At 37.5% G+C, this 18,188-nt stretch overlaps 2 protein-coding genes across 2 annotated transcripts; both read left to right on the forward strand.

Annotated features, from left to right (window-relative positions):
* Nucleotides 1–2,991: 2,991 nt before the first annotated feature.
* LOC120942570 (olfactory receptor 1019-like) lies at nt 2,992–3,945 on the forward strand. Its single transcript, XM_040355548.1, has one exon. The coding sequence runs from the start codon at nt 3,013–3,015 to the stop codon at nt 3,943–3,945; it is 933 nt and encodes a 310-aa protein (XP_040211482.1). The 5' UTR covers nt 2,992–3,012.
* A 12,627-nt stretch (nt 3,946–16,572) lies between these two features.
* On the forward strand, nt 16,573–17,505 carry LOC120942834 (olfactory receptor 1019-like). Its single transcript, XM_040355759.1, has one exon. The coding sequence runs from the start codon at nt 16,573–16,575 to the stop codon at nt 17,503–17,505; it is 933 nt and encodes a 310-aa protein (XP_040211693.1).
* The last annotated feature ends 683 nt before the right edge of the window (nt 17,506–18,188 follow it).

Here is an 18,188-nt window from a genome sequence, read left to right on the forward strand (position 1 = left end):
TGACTCTTCATGTCTCTCTATGTCGAATCTTCATGTCTCTATAATGTCGAATCTTTTCTCTCTATGTCAAATCTTTTCTCTTTATGTAGAATAAAATTGGACTAATAGAGTTAAGGTTAGGCACAATTAAGGTCAAATCTGTCATTGAAGGCTTATGGTGTCTGTCGAATGTTCTAAGAAGAAAAAAAAAAAAAAGAAGAAGATTCAACAGAATCTTTAAAAAAAAAAAAATTGACCCTTCATGTCTCTCTATGTCGAATCTTTTCTCTCAATGTCAAATCTTTTCTCGTTATGTAGAATAATATTGGACTAATAGAGTTAAGGTTAGGCACATTCGACTGCAACGATTGGATCTTTCGTTTTTTGTGCTTTCGATATCGTTTGTTAAAACGATAACGAAAATACCTGAAATTCGGACGAAAATGCAATCGGATGAAAACAAATGCACATGTCTAGTGATTTGGGGCCTTTATCTAAATGTTCTGTAGTAAAGTCTCACCTTTTGGCAATTACTTGATCTTTGTGGTAAGTCAGGAGAAAATCTACTGAACTCCAGAATAAATAATTGTCAAATATAGCATTTTAGAAATATTTTTAACATTTCACATTAGTAACAGTAGCAAGAAACTATCTCAAGTATTAAGCACACAGTCAGAAACTTATATTTGAAAAGTTTGCTAAGGAATAAGGTATAAAGTTGAATAATTATTTTTTTTCTTAAATCATATCCTCCCGAGACTGAAATGGATGGAAAATCCAACATTTTTAGTTTCCATGTAAACATGAGTAAAGGTGGGAAATTTTTCAATGGGGGCATCTGTCAAGTTGAACAAGGCACAAATTCAAATGGTCATTTCTTTCTGGTAAGGTGCTAATAAAGTTTTATTCTTGATGCAACAGGAATCGTTGACTTTTCTCAGTCTTTTGGATGATGGACAATGGATATTTCTCTGCTCAGTGCTTCTTGCAGTTAAAGCCAATTGATGCTCCATGCGTCCATGTTACAGCCAACATTTTATCATTTCAGTGAAGAATTATAACACTTAACATCACTGACATAAACAAGAAATCTGTTCAGTTTTTTTGTGCACCACTTCAGTCAGCATCTTAAAGTAATAGACTTTCCTTATTCAATATTTTAGATTTTTATAAATTAAGTTTTACCTTAACCCCCTGGCGCTAGCTCTGGCCACCCTTTAAGGGCTTTAGAATGCCGGGAGGCGGGGCAGAGCTTTTGGCACTGCTGTAATTGGCTGTTATGGTGGTCACATGATTGGAGAACTCCTGATCGCAAGCAGCTATTGGAAGGTTTCCGCTAGCCACTAGCACAGCTCTATTGGCACATATTGTTGTTAAAAAAATGCTATTTAACGTTGGCTTGTAAACTATCATCTTAACTTGGGACTCACTGTTGTGCTTTGGCTGTTTGCTGTGGAACATCTTAAAGGAACATATACTTTCCAATAAGCTGAGCTATATATGCCTCTCTTATGCAAATTACTAGTTGCTACCTCTATTCATATTAAAGCGGGGGTTCACCCGAAAAACACATTTTTAACATTAGATTGAGGCTAATTGTGGGAAGCACAATCGGGTGTTTTTTTTTTAAATCAATGCAGTACATACCGTTTTAGAGATAGATGTTAAAGGTCCCTTGCCCTAAGTTACAGAACATGTTTGCTTTAACTTTGCTATGCTAAGGGTTGAAGGTATTACACAACACAAAGAAAGTGCAACGTTTCGGAGCCGCGTAAGGCCCCTTCGTCAGGCATGTGATAAATGTGGGGTTACATTGTGCAAACCCCTAGTAGCTCAACGCATTCCTTTATGTGAGAGATGTAGAGAACCCCCAAACTCCTGTTTGTGTGGAGTGACGACTGGGGTCCAATACTGAATTCTCACATAGAGAAGTGCATTGAAATTCCTTGCTAGCCACAGTTGTGGTTCACTCCCATTCACCAGAGCTGTTACATCGCTATGGTTTTTATAAATAAGAAAGTGTAAAAGAAAAAATTTAATTTAGGGAAAGATTTATGCAAATCTCTTATAAGGTTTTGGATTTTAGAGTAAGATATCAGATTATCCACATGCCGACCGCCTCCTGTACTTTTACGTCGGCAGAATGGCACGGCTGCGCAAAGTAACGTATATTTATGTTTCTTTTGAAAGTCGCGAACTCCGTGACCGTGCCCGCGGGACCCGCGGGCACAGTGTCCACCGGTGTCCTGCGATCGTGTTGCAGAGCGGGGGGATGTCAGTGTAAACAAGGCATCTCCCTGTTCTGCCTAGTGACAGGACAATGATTGTCTGCTCCCTCTCATCAGGAGCAGTTGTGTCACAGTAAGCCCCGCCCCTAACAGTTAGAATCACTTCGCGGACACACTTAACCCCTTCCTAGCCCCCTAGTGGTTAACCCCTTCCCTGCCAGTCACATTTATGCAGTAATCAGTGCATTTTTATAGCACTGATCGCTGTATAAATGTGAATGGTCCCAAAATGGCGTCAAAAGTGTCCGATGTGTCTGCCATAATGTTGCAGTCACGATAAAAATCGCTAATCGCCGTCATTACTAGTAAAAAAAATAAAAATAAAATAGCCATAAAACGATCCCACTTTTTGTAGACGCTATAACTTTTGCGCAAACCAATCAATAAACGCTTATTGTGATTTATTTTACCAAAAATATGTAGAAGAATACGTATCGGCCTAAACTGAGGAAATGTTTTTTTTATATATTTTTGGGGGATATTTATTATAGCAAAAAGTAAACAATATTGCTTTTTTTTTGTTTATAGCGCAAAAAATAAAAACCGCAGAGGTGATCAAATACTACCAAAGGAAAGCTCTATTTGTGGGAAAAAAGGACGTCAATTTTGTTTGGAAGCCACGTCGCACGACCGTGCAATTGTCAGTTAAAGCGACACAGTGGCGAATCACAAAAAGTGGCCCGGTCATTTGGCGGCCAAATCCTCCGGGGCTGAAGTGGTTATATACACATAGTGTTATATTACAATGAGAAATCAGTCAATACTAAATGAATTATTTCTCTACGGATTATCTGACCTTCCGGCTCTTCAGCTCCCTCTATTTCTCTTCTTCCTTCTCATCTACCTTCTGACATTCATTTGGAATTTTCTGACCATCGTCCTCATCGTCACTGACTCTCGCCTCCATGTTCCTATGTATTTCTTCCTTGGGAATCTGGCTGGTTTGGACCTCTGTTATTCCTCATTAACTGTCCCACGAATATTATTTGACCTTCACACCAAGACAAGAACAATTTCCATAAAGGCTTGTATAACCCAACTATTCTTCTTTCTATTCTTTGCCGGTTTTGAGGCCTTTCTGTTGGCTGTTATGTCCTATGATCGATATATCGCTATTTGTAAGCCATTACATTACCCACAGATCATGAATTGGAAAGTGTGTGTACAGTTGATGTCCATTGTGTGGTGTCTCAGCTTTACTCAGTCTTTGGTTCATACACTTAATGCCTTCAAATTAATATTTTGTGGATCGGATATAATAGAAAGCTTCTTCTGCGACCTTCCACAATTGTTTCAGATTTCCTGCAGTGACATCTCCATCAACAATCTGCTTGTCTTCATCTTGGGTAGCTTCTTTGGAGGTGGATCTCTAATATTGACCCTCCTGTCCTATGTCTATATATTCAAAGCTGTTCTTAAAATTCAAGCTAAGGGCAATAGAAGTAAAGTTTTCTCTACTTGTAATTCTCACCTGTCATTGTTGTTTATGTATTATGGCTCTGCAATGTTCAATTATTTTTGGCAAAGTGCCGGTCGTCATTTTTTTGGTGACAAAGTGCTGTCCATCCTTTACGCAGTGTTTCTTCCTCTCCTCAATCCTCTCATTTACAGTCTGAGGAACAAGGATTTTAGAACAGCCTTTCAAAGTGTTTTTGGGAAGATCTTTCCACAAGAATAGAGTAATGCTGTGTACACACAATCACATTTTTTAGTCGGAAAAACCTTGGATGGTTTTTCCCATGGAATTCTGCTCAAGCTTGGCTTGCATACACACAGTCACACAAACGTTCTCTGAACTTTCGACCGTCAAGAACGCGGTGACTTACAACACTACGATGAGCCCAGAAAATTAAGTTCAATGCTTGTGAGCATGCGTCAAATTGTTTCTGAGCATGCGTCGGAATTTTGCGCATCGGAATTTCTGATTGGAATTTTTGAGAACCAGTTCTCAAATTTTTGTTGGTGGAAATTCCGACAGGAAAGGTCTGATGGAGCCTACACATGGTCGGAATTTCCGACCAAAAGCTCACATCGGACTTTTCTTGTCGGAATTTCCGATCGTGTGTACGGGGCATTAGAGAAAGATACAAAAGCACCTTTTTATGACCTATATAAGAAATCGTTTTAACAGTTATTTATTTTAATGTGCATCTCTAATCAGATTTTTTTTAATTCGAATACAGTAGGGATTCATTTAACCCTTTCGTTGCTAGGCCCTGCACTCCACTGCGATGGGTATTCAAACACACATTATCATTGACGGTTTGCCGAGGACCACTTCATTAGTCACATCCACATTTTCACACTTTCCTGCTTTGCCGAATGTTGTGCCGCCTCAGTTCCCTTTGCGGACGATGTCCTCAGCCACCCCAATATTCTCTGCCACACTTTTCATTATAAATCGACCTGTAGGTATGGGTGGATGGTTCTTTTCTCTTCCCCCCCCTTCATACGCAAGCCTGACTCATTGTTTGGTTCAATATCCCTTTTTATTAGACATCTAATATACATCAGTTCCTGATGAGTGGCAATGTAGCCACGGAATGCGTCGAGCTTCAGATGCCACAATCATGTTCCAGCAATGCAGTTTTACATACTCTGTGCTTATTGTTTTATTACTACATTTGAATAATTTTCCTCTGTGCAATATGTTAATACGATTTAATTAATTGAGATTGATTATGAATTATGAACCATTGTGCATTTATGTATATAATTGTGAAAAATTCATAAAATTTTACAGTATCAAACCAACACAGCTCATTTTTGCTTCCTAATATGCATGCTTCACCCAAAGTCCCAACCTCTTTCTTTTGCATCAACAGGGATGGAGGCAATCTGACGTAATTGTCTTAGGCCTCACACAAAGTCCCAACCCCTTTCCATTTTGCACTCCACTTTTAAACTCAAGTGGACAGACCATTTTTGCAATTTTTCCATGTTGTTTCTTTTATTTTTCCCTTACAGCTTTCAGAGTTTGTGAAAGACCCCCTCAAACCATACATTTTCTCAAAGCATAGGACCAGTAGAATAAAAATAAGGTGCAACCTATGATATTTGCGCAAATGTTTATCAAAACAATATTTTCGATAACAATGCACAAAAATCCTTATTTGTGGACACACACACAGCAAAACTAGCACAATTCCTGCTAGATTCTTACTAAATATAAAAGATAAATTGTATTAAGTCAATAAATAACAAATAGTTGTGCCTTTTAAATTGCATGTTATTGTGAAATGGTGAAATTGTGTAAACTGAAGGTGCTTAAAAAAACTGCAAATAAACACAATTTACTACAAAAATCTGAGGTTATTATTTTTTCACTTACAGCTTTAAGAGTTTGTAAAAGACCCCCCCCCCCCCCCCAAACAATACCATTTCTGAAAGCATAGGACCAGTAGAATAAAGACAAGGTTCTACTGTTTTTTTAAGCCCCGTGATATTTGCACAAATGGTTATGAAAACAATATTTTCAAAAAAAAATACACAAAAATACTTATTCATGGACACAAGCACAGCACAAAGTTCTTACTAATTATAAAAGCTAAAACTGTATTAAGTTAATACATGGCAAATATTTTTAGATATAAATTACGCTTTTTTATGAAATGGTGAAAACTGAAGGTGTGCAAAACTGTAAATAAACACACATTTGTAAAAGACCCCCCAAACCATACATTTTCTGAAAGCACATGACCTGTAAAAGGTGAATGCCCTGAGATAATTATTTACTTGGAATAACTACCTTATGGCATTCCAAGACAGAGCCCTCCAAAACCTCCCCTGACACATTGATCAAAAAATAATTCTGTAAAGCTGTTACATTGACCCTAATAAAACATCTGACTCATTAAGATGCCATGTCCACTGCTAAATCCATGGGTTAGGACAGGTGTCTCCAAACTGCGGCCCGGGGGCCAGATGTGGCCATTTACTTGCTTTTATCTGGCCCTTGGGGCAATATTTCATCTTCTGACATAAAAAATGGGGCACAATTCCTCCTAATGACACCAACAATGGGGCACAATTCCTCCTAATGACACCAACAATGGGGCACAGTTCCTCCTAAAGACATCAACAAAGAAGCACAATTCCTCCTAATGACACCAACAATGAGGAACAATTTCCTTCTAATAACACCAACAAAGGGGCACAGTTCCGTTCAATTACACCAACGATGGGTCATTACTCCTCTCACTGACACCAAAAAATGTGGCATTGTTTACTCCTGCTGATTCCGGAAAAATTTTCTATTTCCAGTGGCCCCCTAAAGTCTGAAGGACAGTAAACTGGCCCTTCATTTAGAAAGTTTGGAGACCCCTGGGTTAGGATACAGATGTAGTAGAGGCATGATTCAAGATAGCTATTAATTCTACCGTGGCACAGAGACTCTCTGGATAAAACTGGTCTTTTTTTAGAATAGTCCTTGTGTGTTTTTGAATAATAGCCAAAGTTTTGGTCTGAGTCATGTGTGGATTCCCAACATTCAGTCAAGGGATGGGTCTGCAGGGCTCTTACCTTGAATGAGTTGCGTACTAATGAACTGAGTGGCTAGAAGAGGTATGAACTGTGTGACCAAGATTGAAAGCACCACCATGCCTTCTGCCAGATTTCAGAGCATATTATCAATGAAAAATACCTGATAGGCACTTGATGCCTATATAAACAAATATTGATAAGCGCGACTACCTGAGTAAAACTATATCAAATAATATCCTCTAGCATAAAACCAAATAAATATGATATGTGCAATAGTCCAAAATAAGATCAATTCCCAAAGGGGTAATGAACAAATGAATATAGTCCTTCCAAATAAAAAAAAATTAGTCTAGTTACCGTATACAGTGCAATAAAAAGTATGTGAACCCTTTTTGAATGATGTGGATTTCTGCACAAATTTGTCATAAAATGTTATCTGATCCTTATCTAAGTCACAACAATAGACAATCACAGTCGGCTTAAACTAATAACACACAAAGAATTAAATGTTACCATGTTTTTATTGAACACATCATGTAAACATTCACAGTGCAGGTATGTGAACCCCTAGTCTAATGATATCTCCAAGAGCTAATTGGAGTGAGGTGTCAGCCAACTGGAGTCCAATCAATGAGATGAGATGGGAGGTGTTGGTTACAGCTGCTCTGTCCTATAAAAACACAAACCAGTTCTGGGTTTGCTTTTCACAAGAAGCATTGCCTGATGTGAATGAAGCCTCGCACAAAAGAGCTCTCAGAAGACCTACTATTAAGAATTGTTGACTTGCATAAAGCTGGAAAGGGTTATAAAAGTATATCCAAAAGCCTTGATGTTCATCAGTCCATGGTAAGACAAATTGTCTATAAATGGAGAAAGTTCAGCACTGCTGCTACTCTCCCTAGGAGTGGCCGTCCTGTAAAGATGACTGCAAGAGCACAGCGCAGACTGACCAATGAGATGAAGAAGAATCCTAGAGTGTCAGCTAAAGACTTACAAAAGTCTCTGGCATATGCTAACATCTCTGTTAGCGAATCTACAATACGTAAAACACTAAACAAGAATGGATTTCATGGGGGGATACCACAGTAGAAGCCACTGCTGTCCAAAAAGAACATTGCTGCACGTTTACAGTTTGCACAAAAGCACCTAGATGTTCCACAGCAGTACTGGCAAAATATTCTGTGAACAGATGAAACCAAAGTTGAGTTGTTTGGAAGAAACACACAACACTATGTGTGGAGAAAAAGAGGCACAGCACACCAACATCAAAACCTCATCCCAACTGTGAAGTATGGTGGTGGGGGCATCATGGTTTGGGGCTGCTTTGCTGCGTCAGGGCCTGGACAGAATGCTATCATCGAAGGAAAAATGAATTCCCAAGTTTATCAAGACATTTTGCTGGAGAACTTAAAGCCATCTGTCCACCAGCTGAAGCTCAACAGAAGATGGGTGTTGCAACAGGACAACGACCCAAAGCATAGAAGTAAATCAACAACAGAATGGCTTAAACAGAAGAAAATACGCCTTCTGGAGTGGCCCAGTCAGAGTCCTGACCTCAACCCGATTGAGATGCTGTGGCATGACCTCAAAAAAGCAATTCACACCAGACACCCCAAGAATATTGCTGAACTGAAACAGTTCTTCACAGAATGGTCAAGAATTACTCCTGACCGTTGTTCACGTCTGATCTGCAACTACAGGCAACGTTTGGTTGAAGTTATTGCTGCCAAAGGAGGTTAAACCAGTTATTAAATCCAAGGGGTCACATACTTTTTCCATCTGCACTGTGAATGTTGAAATGGCGTGTTCAATAAAAACATGGTAACATTTAATTCTATGATTGTCTATTGTTGTGACTTAGATGAAGATCAGATCACATTTTATGACCAATTTGTGCAGAAATCCATATCATTCCAAAAGGGTTCACATACTTTTTATTGCAACTGTATACTTGAGTATAAGCCGACCCGAATATAAGCCGAGGCACCTAATTTTACCACAAAAAAATGGGAAAACGCTTATTGTGATTTTTTTTACCAAAAATAGGTAGAAGAATACGTATCGGCCTAAACTGAGAAAATTTTTTTTTTTTTATATATTTTTGGGGGATATTTATTATAGCAAAAAGTAAAAAATATTGATATTTTTTTCAAAATTGTCGCTCTATTTTTGTTTATAGCGCAAAAAATACAAACCGCAGAGGTGATCAAATACCACCAAAAGAAAGCTCTATTTGTAGGAAAAAAAGGACGCCAATTTTGTTTGGGAGCCACATTGCATGACCGCGCAATTGTCAGTTAAAGCGACGCAGTGCCAAATCGCAAAAACTGGCCGGGTCCTTTACCTGCATAAAGGTCCGGGTCTTAAGTGGTTAATTTAATAAAAAAATGTGAAACAAATTACAACTTCACAAAGCTTGCCATGCCTTTTACCAAATACTTTGGACTGTCTACTTTCCAAAAACGGGGTTTATTTGGAGGTTTGTGTACTGTCCTGGCATTTTAGGGTCTCAAGAAATGAGACAGGCAGTCATTACATCAGGATGGATCAATTATACTAATACATACACCATAATTTGTAGGTAACAGAATACATGTTGACCTACATTTTGTGAAGAAAAAAATATTATTTTCTAAATTTTATAACAGAAACTAAGAAAAAACTTTTTTATTTTCACAAAACTTTTGGTATTTTTTTAATTTATATAACGAAAAATAAATACATAAATAAATAAACACATAAATAAAAGTGGTGTTTAAATACAAGATAAAGAAAGAGTTATCTTTCTAAAAATTTTTTTTATAAAAATGTTATTTGGGTACAGGGTTGCATGACAGAGTGATTGTCATTCAAAGTGAAAAAGAGCTTAAAAGGAAAAAAAAATGGCCTAGACTGGAGGGGGAGAAAGTGTCCTGACTTCGGGTGGTTACACATTTTCTCAGGAATAATTCTCTTCTCATTTCTCCATATTGTAACAAAGGAAAAAATATTCCCATAACATTTTATTTGCAGTTAACTTTAATATTAGACCTCCCATTGGTTTAATTGTGCTTTTATTTCTATTTTATATTCCTATTTTTATTTTTATTCTTGTTTTTGTTGTTATTTTTTCTTTTTCTTTGTACATGACTGTATACGGATCAAATTATTTTACCTTACTCCAATGTACTCTGAAAATCCCAATAAAAATGTATTTAAAAAAAAATATTAGACCTTTATTTTACTTTTTATAAAGTCTGTCAATAAAATGTCAGCAGAGGGCAGCTGGAGAATAAACTTTCCTCAGATCTCTCCAGTCTTTATTATTTTAGCTTTTCTGCATTTTCTTGGGTTGATTAAACTTTTTACCACGTTAAGAGTCTAACTTAGAAAGTTTCTATCTCAAACCTGAATGGTTTTCTTTTTCTTATTTACTTAATTATCAGTAGAGCAAAATTATATCTCTCTAAAGGATACATCAATTCAGCTGATGATTTCTTTTCTGTAGAAATTCATTGGCGCAAAGTTTTGGATTAATCTCAGAAGAACACAGAGCCAATCTACCCTCCTGTGTGCTCTGGAGATATCAGGGGAGATTTCTGTATTATAAATATAGGGATGTGTGGAGAAAGAAATTGTATTGTGACCAGAAATGTCACATACCTCGTCTATTATTTTCATTGAACTCTCTTCAGCAAAATCTCTCCATCAGACTTCTAGCACTGAGCAGATCCTTCCAGAGGGGACTCCCCTCCCCCCTCTTCTATCAGAATTGACTTCTGCCGGGGGGGGGTCACTGACAAAAATCCGGGCTAGGAGCTAAAACAAATATTTTATTTTTTTGGCCATTTACAGGTATTTATTTCTTTCCTTATTTGTATTACAGGTACAGTGCAGCTCATCCCAATTGTTGTAATCTTTGTTTTTTTGGGGACATTTTTGGTATCAGAATTTATAGACGTACATATTTAAATAGAAAAAAAAAAAGAAAGATTTTTTTTATTTTATTTTTAATATCTACTGTATACCTTTTACTTAACATGTCATGTATTAAGTAAAAAGTATACAGTAGATATTAAAAATAAAATAAAAAATTCTTTATTTTTTTTCTATTTAAATATGTACGTCTATAAATCACTGATCATGTTGATTTATTTTTCTCGTGTCAAGTATTCTGTATTTAGGTAAAGTCATATTTTAATTTATATACAAGCTGATAAATATGACACTGTTGTTACTGTCTACACATTGTATGTTCATGTGTTTCTTTTTTTTTTTATAAATCTCTTTCTTAATTTTCCATACAAAAAAAAAAAACATGCATATACGGTACATATATATTGCTCATGTGTTTCTTTGATTAATGGAAACAAATTACAATCTATGAAATGTTTGTTTTTTCTCATCTGATTGTTTCCTGTGTATGGTATTTCACATATTATGTTAATAAAGAGCTAAGTATTGATACATTTACCACTTCAGCCCACGGAAGGATTTACCCCCTTCCTGACCAGAGCATGTTTTGTGATTTGGCACTGCGTCAGTTTTGCTGACAATTGCGCGGTCCTGGGACATGGAACCCCAAACAAAATTGGCGTCCTTTTTATCCCACAAATAGAGCTTTCTTTTGGTGGTATTTGATCACCTCTGCGGTTTTTATTTTTTGCGCTATAAACAAAAAAAGACCAACAATTAAAAAAAAAAAAGCAATATATTTTACTTTTTGCTATAATAAATATTCCCCCAAAAATATAAAAAATAATAATTTCTTCCACAGTTTTGGCCGATACGTATTCTTCTACATATTTTTGGTAAAAAAAAAAAAAATCGCAATAAGTGTATATTGATTAATTATACTTTTCTTCATCTATTTCCAATTTTTTTTTTATATCCTCTCCATTACCTCAATCGTAAGTTTATATTTTTTCTTTTTCCCTTTTTTTCTGTATATCATATAGGATTTAGAGGACTAGTCACTGACGCCGTGGTTTGCGTCTTTTTTCTTCCTGAAACAATTTACTGTTCCTTTGAAAGTATCATCCAGAGACTCTTTTCTCCCTCTTTGTTTTTTGTTTTTTTGAAAGATAGAAGTATTTGACGTGGTCCCATTCATAGGACCTAACCTATTTATTTTTATTTTTATTTTAATTTTTAATTTAATTTTTATTTTTAGGTTACTCAATTTTTATGGCTATACATTACATTCTGGTTTTGTTTTTGTTTTTCTCAGCCAATAGTCGCCTTTTAAGCTACTAGCCAGGCCTCAAGGGTTACTCGCCACCAGTTTACCCACCCAACTCCTACCATATCCCATGACATGACTCTCTTCTCTCTTCGATTGTATTCACTCCTTGCTCACAAAATGCGAGTGTAAATTTTGAGGGCTGTATATATATATATATATATATTTTTTTAAAGAGTGAGGGGTTAAAAACCTCTACTGTAATCAGCGACTGTTGTTTATAACATCCTCTGTCTGCAGATCAGTCTGCTTAGGAGAATTTTTGAGTCCCTATATCATTCTACCATTTCACCCAGCCCTGATGAAGGGGGGATTGTGTGGCCCCAAAATGAATTTTCATGTCTTTTGACCCAATTGCTGCAACCAGTTAAACAATAAAGGCTTTTGATTCATAAGGATTTTTCATTTGGTGTTCTCTTTCACCTATTTAACTTGGATTTCTCAGCTCAGCTCATTGGTCCTCTTTGTGGTGAACGTCGAAAAAATGGAGGGGCTAGCAAATAAATGGAAAAACTTGGAAGGCGTTTAAAATAACGGGGAGATATGTCGAGGTAATAGGTGAGGGAAAACCGGTCAAAACAGAGTAGTAATAAGACAAAGTTCTTCAGGGGAAGGCAAAATCTGTGTAAAAATGTTTATAACTAAGCAAAAGAGAATACATAAAATTAGCCATGTACAATATATGGAAAACAATACATAGATACATAGGTAACATAAATATGTGGTTAAAGGCCAAGGAATATTCCAAAGGGGGGGCAAACAAAGTATGCTTACCACAACACACCGCAGAGTCGGGCGCTCTCCAGCTCCCAAGGACATGGATGGAACTATGGACCCTGTAATGGGTCAACACAAAGTTCCGAAAGCGGTCACAAATAGAGGCTACATAAGCTTAAAAGGCGACTGTTGGCTGAGAAAAACAAAAACAAAACAAAAACAAAACCAGAATGTAATGTATAGCCATAAAAATTGAGTAACCTAAAAATAAAAATAAAATTAAAAATTAAAATAAAAATAAATAGGTTAGGTCCTATGAATGGGACCACGTCAAATACTTCTATCTTTCAAAAAAACAAAAAACAAAGAGGGAGAAAAGAGTCTCTGGATGATACTTTCAGAGGACAGTAAATTGTTTCAGTTGCCTTTATGTCATTGAAGATTGATAAATGAGGGCCTATCTGTGAATTTCCAGTAGTAAGGTCTCACTTTATGAAAAGATGCTACAATCCTTTGTGTTCTGTGCAGAGAAAATATACCAATCTACCTGAGTGAAATGTTATCATTCACCTATCAAAATAATTGCATTTGGTCTCATGTTTGAAAACTATTTTTTAGTCCCTATCTTACAAGTTGGACAAGTCACAAATTCAAACGATCATATTTTTCAGTTAAGGTGTTAATAAAGTTTTATTTTTTATTTTTGATGCGGCAGGAATTATTGACTTTACTCAGTTTTTTGGATGATGGACAATGGATATTACACTCTGCTCAGTGCATCCTTTGGTTACAGCCCATTGATGCTCCATACATCCATATTACAGCCAATATTTTTGAATTTTGGTGAAGAATTATAACATTTAACATCGCTGACAAAAAACAAGAAATCAGTTCAGTTTTTCTGTGAACCACTTCAGTCAACATCTTAAAGGGGTTGTAAAGGTAAATGTTTTTTCACCTTAATGCATCCTATGCATTAAGGTGAAAAAACATCCGACGGTACCGCCCCCCCCCCCCCCCCGAACCCCCGTTTTACTTACCTGACCCCTCGAAAGTCCTGCGCGCGTCCACGTGATCCTATTTGGTTCCCAGCCTGGCCGTTGATTGGCTAGGCTGGATGGATTGATAGCAGCGCAGCCATTGGCTGGCACTGCTGTCAATCACAGCGGATGAGGCCGCGTGCCGGGGGGCGGGGCCGAGTGATACAGTCGGCGGCTATGCCCGTCGTTGTATCACGGGAGCGCGCTCGCAAAAGCTTTCCACCATGCAAGCTCGCTTGCATGAAGGTGGAAAGCTTTTGCGAGAAAGAGCCGAGACAGCCGCCGAGGGACCCCAGAAGACAGGGTTAGGGGACACTCTGTGCAAAACGAGCTGCACAGTGGAGTATAGCAGTATAACAGGTTTGTTATTTTAAAAAAAAAAGTTTGCCTTTAGCGTTCCTTTAAGATAATTGTTGTATAAAGGAAAAGGACGTTTGTGGGACTTTAAATGAGGCGAAAATCAAAGGGATAGCCTCCATCCCTATCAATAATTAAAAAAGGAAGAGCACATGGTGGGACTTTAAGACCCCATTCACACCTGAGCATTTTGTAGCTTGAAGCCTCAAGCTACAAAACGCTGGACGGGAAAAAATCTATTATTCTCTATGGAAATGGTTCACATCTCCACTTCAAAATGCCTGAAGCCAGAAGCTCTAAAACACCTGAGGCTCAAACAAGTTCTGGGACAGATTTGGCAGTTTCTCTGCTTTTTACATTGGTGACCTTTTGACCTGTACAAAATCGCGGCAAAAATTGCAGTAAAAAACGCTAAAATTGCGCGACTTTCTTTTTTGTTTACAAACGGTTTATTGAAAAATAAGTCTCAATACAGTCTTGACATACATTGGCAAGAAGTACAAAAAAAATGTAAATATATATATCTATACATACATATATACACATATATATATATCAGCAGTAAGCATCTGTGAAACATAAGCATAGCAGTTATTCGGGAGGTAGAAAAATAGGTCATGTTATGTATAAAAGGTCACCCGGTAAAAATTGCGTGACTTACTACCTGAAAACGCTATGCTCAGGTGTGAATGGGGCCTGAATGAAGCACACAGCAGCAAAAAGGACGTCAAGTGACTGGGAAAAAATATGTATTTACGTTATATAGTTTCATATAAAATATTTCGGGCATATAACCTCTAAAAAAACATTTGAACATTTTCAACATAAGTTACATAGTAATCTGCAATCCTATGGACATACATAGTAAGTAAAACAGACCATAAATACAATCATAAGTATAGCCAAGATGAAATTGGCCAAGGTGGTCTAAGTAATCTATCCAGATTAGTCTCAAGATGCAAGAAAGGGAGAAAAAAAGGAGGGGGTTGGACATTTGGTATAGTAAATTGTAAAAAAAATAAATAAAAAATAAATAAACATAAATTAAACCATATGATGGTTAGTATTATTAATCCATGGTGAGGTAGGAGTTGATGGTTCAGAAAATGGGAGTTGACAGCTCGACACGTTTCACGGCTTCATAACCGCTCATCAGGAGCATGAACCATGGAGATTGTCTAGAAACAAAAAATATAAAGATTCCAGATAATCTCAAAAATAGAAAACAAAGGGGACAAAAATGAGGAAGAAAAATAAAAAAATATCTTAAGATAATTCAATTTCTCTATTCAGTATTTTGGATTGTCATAAATTAACTACTTAACCCCCGGACCATATTGCTGGTCAAAGACCAGAGCACTTTTTGCGATTCGGGACTGCGACGCTTTAACTGACAATTGCGCTGTCGTGCGACGTGGCTCCCAAACAAAATTGGCGTCCTTTTTTTCCCACAAATAGAGCTTTCTTTTGGTGGTATTTGATCACCTCTGCGGTTTTTATTTTTTGCGCCATAAACAAAAATAGAGCGACAATTTTGAAAAAAAATAATATTTTTTACATTTTGCTGTAATAAATATCCCCCAAAAATATATAAAAAAAATGTTTTTTCCTTAGTTTAGGCCGATACGTATTCTTCTACATATTTTTCGTAAAAAAAATCGCAATAAGCGTTTATTGATTGGTTTGCGCAAAAGTTATAGCGTTTACAAAATAGGGGGTATTTTTATGGCATTTTTATTAATATATTTTTTTTACTAGTAATGGCGGTGATCAGCGATTTTTTTTCGTTACTGCGACATTATGGCGGACACATCGGACACTTTTGACAAATTTTTGGGACCATTGGCATTTTTATAGCGATCAGTGCTATAAAAATGCATTAGATTACTATAAAAATGCCACTGGCAGTGAAGGGGTTAACACTAGGGGGCGGGGAAGGGGTTAAGTATGTCCCTTGTGTGTTCTTACTGTGGGGGGGGGGGGGTGGCCTCACTAGGGGAAACACTGATCTTCTGTTCATACATTGTATGAACAGAAGATCAGCATTTCCCCCGCTGACAGGAACGAGAGCTGTGTGTTTACACACACAGCTCCCGGTCCCCGCTCTGTAACGAGCGATCGCGTGTGCCCGGCGGCGATCGCGCCCGCCGGGCACACGCACGGGAGTCAGGGGGCGAGCGGGGGGCGCGCGCGCGCGCCTCCGGCGGCGCGCACGCGCCCCCTAGTGGCGGCTATACGATAGGACGTATAGCTACGGGCTTTCGCCCAGGAGAGCCGACCTGCCGCCGTATAATGACGGTGGCTGGTCGGCTAGTGGTTAAGTTTTACTTTAATTTGTAGAACAATGTGAATTGTATTTTATTTAATGGCTTTCTCTATGGTTTTTATAAACATGAAAAAAATAACATTCAGGGACATTTTTATGCACGTTTCTTATTTTTATAGTATTTTGGATTTCAGATTAAGATATCAGTAACATTTTATTACAATGAGAAATCGGTCAATACTACATGAATTGTTCCTCTCCGGATTATCTGACCTTCCGGTTCTTCAACTCCCTCTCTTTCTCTTCTTCCTTCTCATCTACCTTCTGACAATCATCTGGAATGTGCTGACCATCGTCCTCATCGTCACCGACTCTCACCTCCATGTTCCTATGTATTTCTTCCTTGGGAACCTGGCCGGTTTGGACCTCTGTTACTCCTCATTAACGGTCCCACGAATATTATTTGATCTTCACACAAAGACAAGAAAAATTTCTATAGAGGCTTGTATTACTCAAATATTCTTCTTTATGTTCTTTGCCGGTTGTGAAGAGTTTCTGTTGGCTGTCATGTCCTATGATCGATATATCGCCATTTGTCACCCGTTACATTACACACAGATCATGAGTTGGAAAGTCTGTGTACAGTTGGTGTCCATTGCATGTTGTCTCAGCTTTACTCATTCTTTGGTTCACACACTTCCTGCCTTCAAATTAACATTTTGTGGATCAGATATTATAGAAAGCTTCTTCTGTGACCTTCCACAATTGTTTCAGATCTCCTGCAGTGACATCTCCATCAACGTTCTGCTCATCTTTCTCTTGGGTAGCATCATTGGAGGTGGAGCTCTAATACTGACCATCCTCTCCTATGTCTATATATTAAAAACTGTTCTTAAAATCCAAGCTAAGGGCAATAGAAGTAAAGTTTTCTCTACTTGTAACTCTCACCTGACATTGTTGTTTATGTTTTATGGCTCTGCAATGTTCAATTATTTTTGGCAATGTGCTGGTCATCGTATTTCTGGTGGCAAAGTGCTGTCCATCTTTTACACTGTGATCCTTCCTTTCCTCAATCCTCTGATTTACAGTCTGAGGAACCAGGATTTTAGAACAGCATTACAAAGTGTTTTTGGGAAGATCTTCCCACAAAAATAGAGATAGAAAGAAAAAGTACATTCCTATGACCTATTTAAGAAATCCTTTGAGCAGCTATGTATTTTAATGTGCATCTCTAATCAGATGTTTTTATTAATTGAATAGAGTACATATTTATTTAACCCTTTCACTGCCAGGTCCGGAGCCAAGCCCCGTACACGTGATCCGATTTTCCGACAACAAATGTGTGATGGAAGGGTTTTGTCAGAAAATCAGACCATTTGTACGCTCCATCGGACAATTGTTGTCAGATTTTCCAAAAACAAATGTTGGATGGTCATGCTTTCAAATTGTCCGACAACAAATGTGTTCCGTCGGATTATCCGATTGTGTGTACACAAGTGTAACGACACTGCTATGTGAGTATATATTAATACTGTTGGATCTCAGCTGCAGAGGCTTCTCAGGTCTAACCACCAGTTCACTCTCTATGCAATCAGAAAGTTTGGGGTTAACTCATCACAACCTCAATTTGATACCAACATAAAGCTAGCTTATTCCATCATAAGCGTGGCCATTAAAGGAAACAATATTAAAGTCTCTCTGATAGAAGGAAACGTAAGTGTGCAAACTTGCTAGGCAGTATTTAGGAGATATGTTAGTATATGGCAGTTATATAATGTTACTTCACATTAGTTAGGCTCTATACTAATACAGGCACAGTCCTTAAGAATATAGGATAA

This window comes from Rana temporaria, chromosome 6 (genome assembly GCF_905171775.1).
Source record: "Rana temporaria chromosome 6, aRanTem1.1, whole genome shotgun sequence".
Taxonomy (NCBI): domain Eukaryota; kingdom Metazoa; phylum Chordata; class Amphibia; order Anura; family Ranidae; genus Rana; species Rana temporaria.

What these genes read in the sequence shown, in the direction of transcription:
- LOC120942570 (XM_040355548.1), top strand. Translation starts at nt 3,013, where the DNA reads ATGAGAAATCAGTCAATACTAAATGAATTATTTCTCTACGGATTATCT.
- LOC120942834 (XM_040355759.1), top strand. Translation starts at nt 16,573, where the DNA reads ATGAGAAATCGGTCAATACTACATGAATTGTTCCTCTCCGGATTATCT.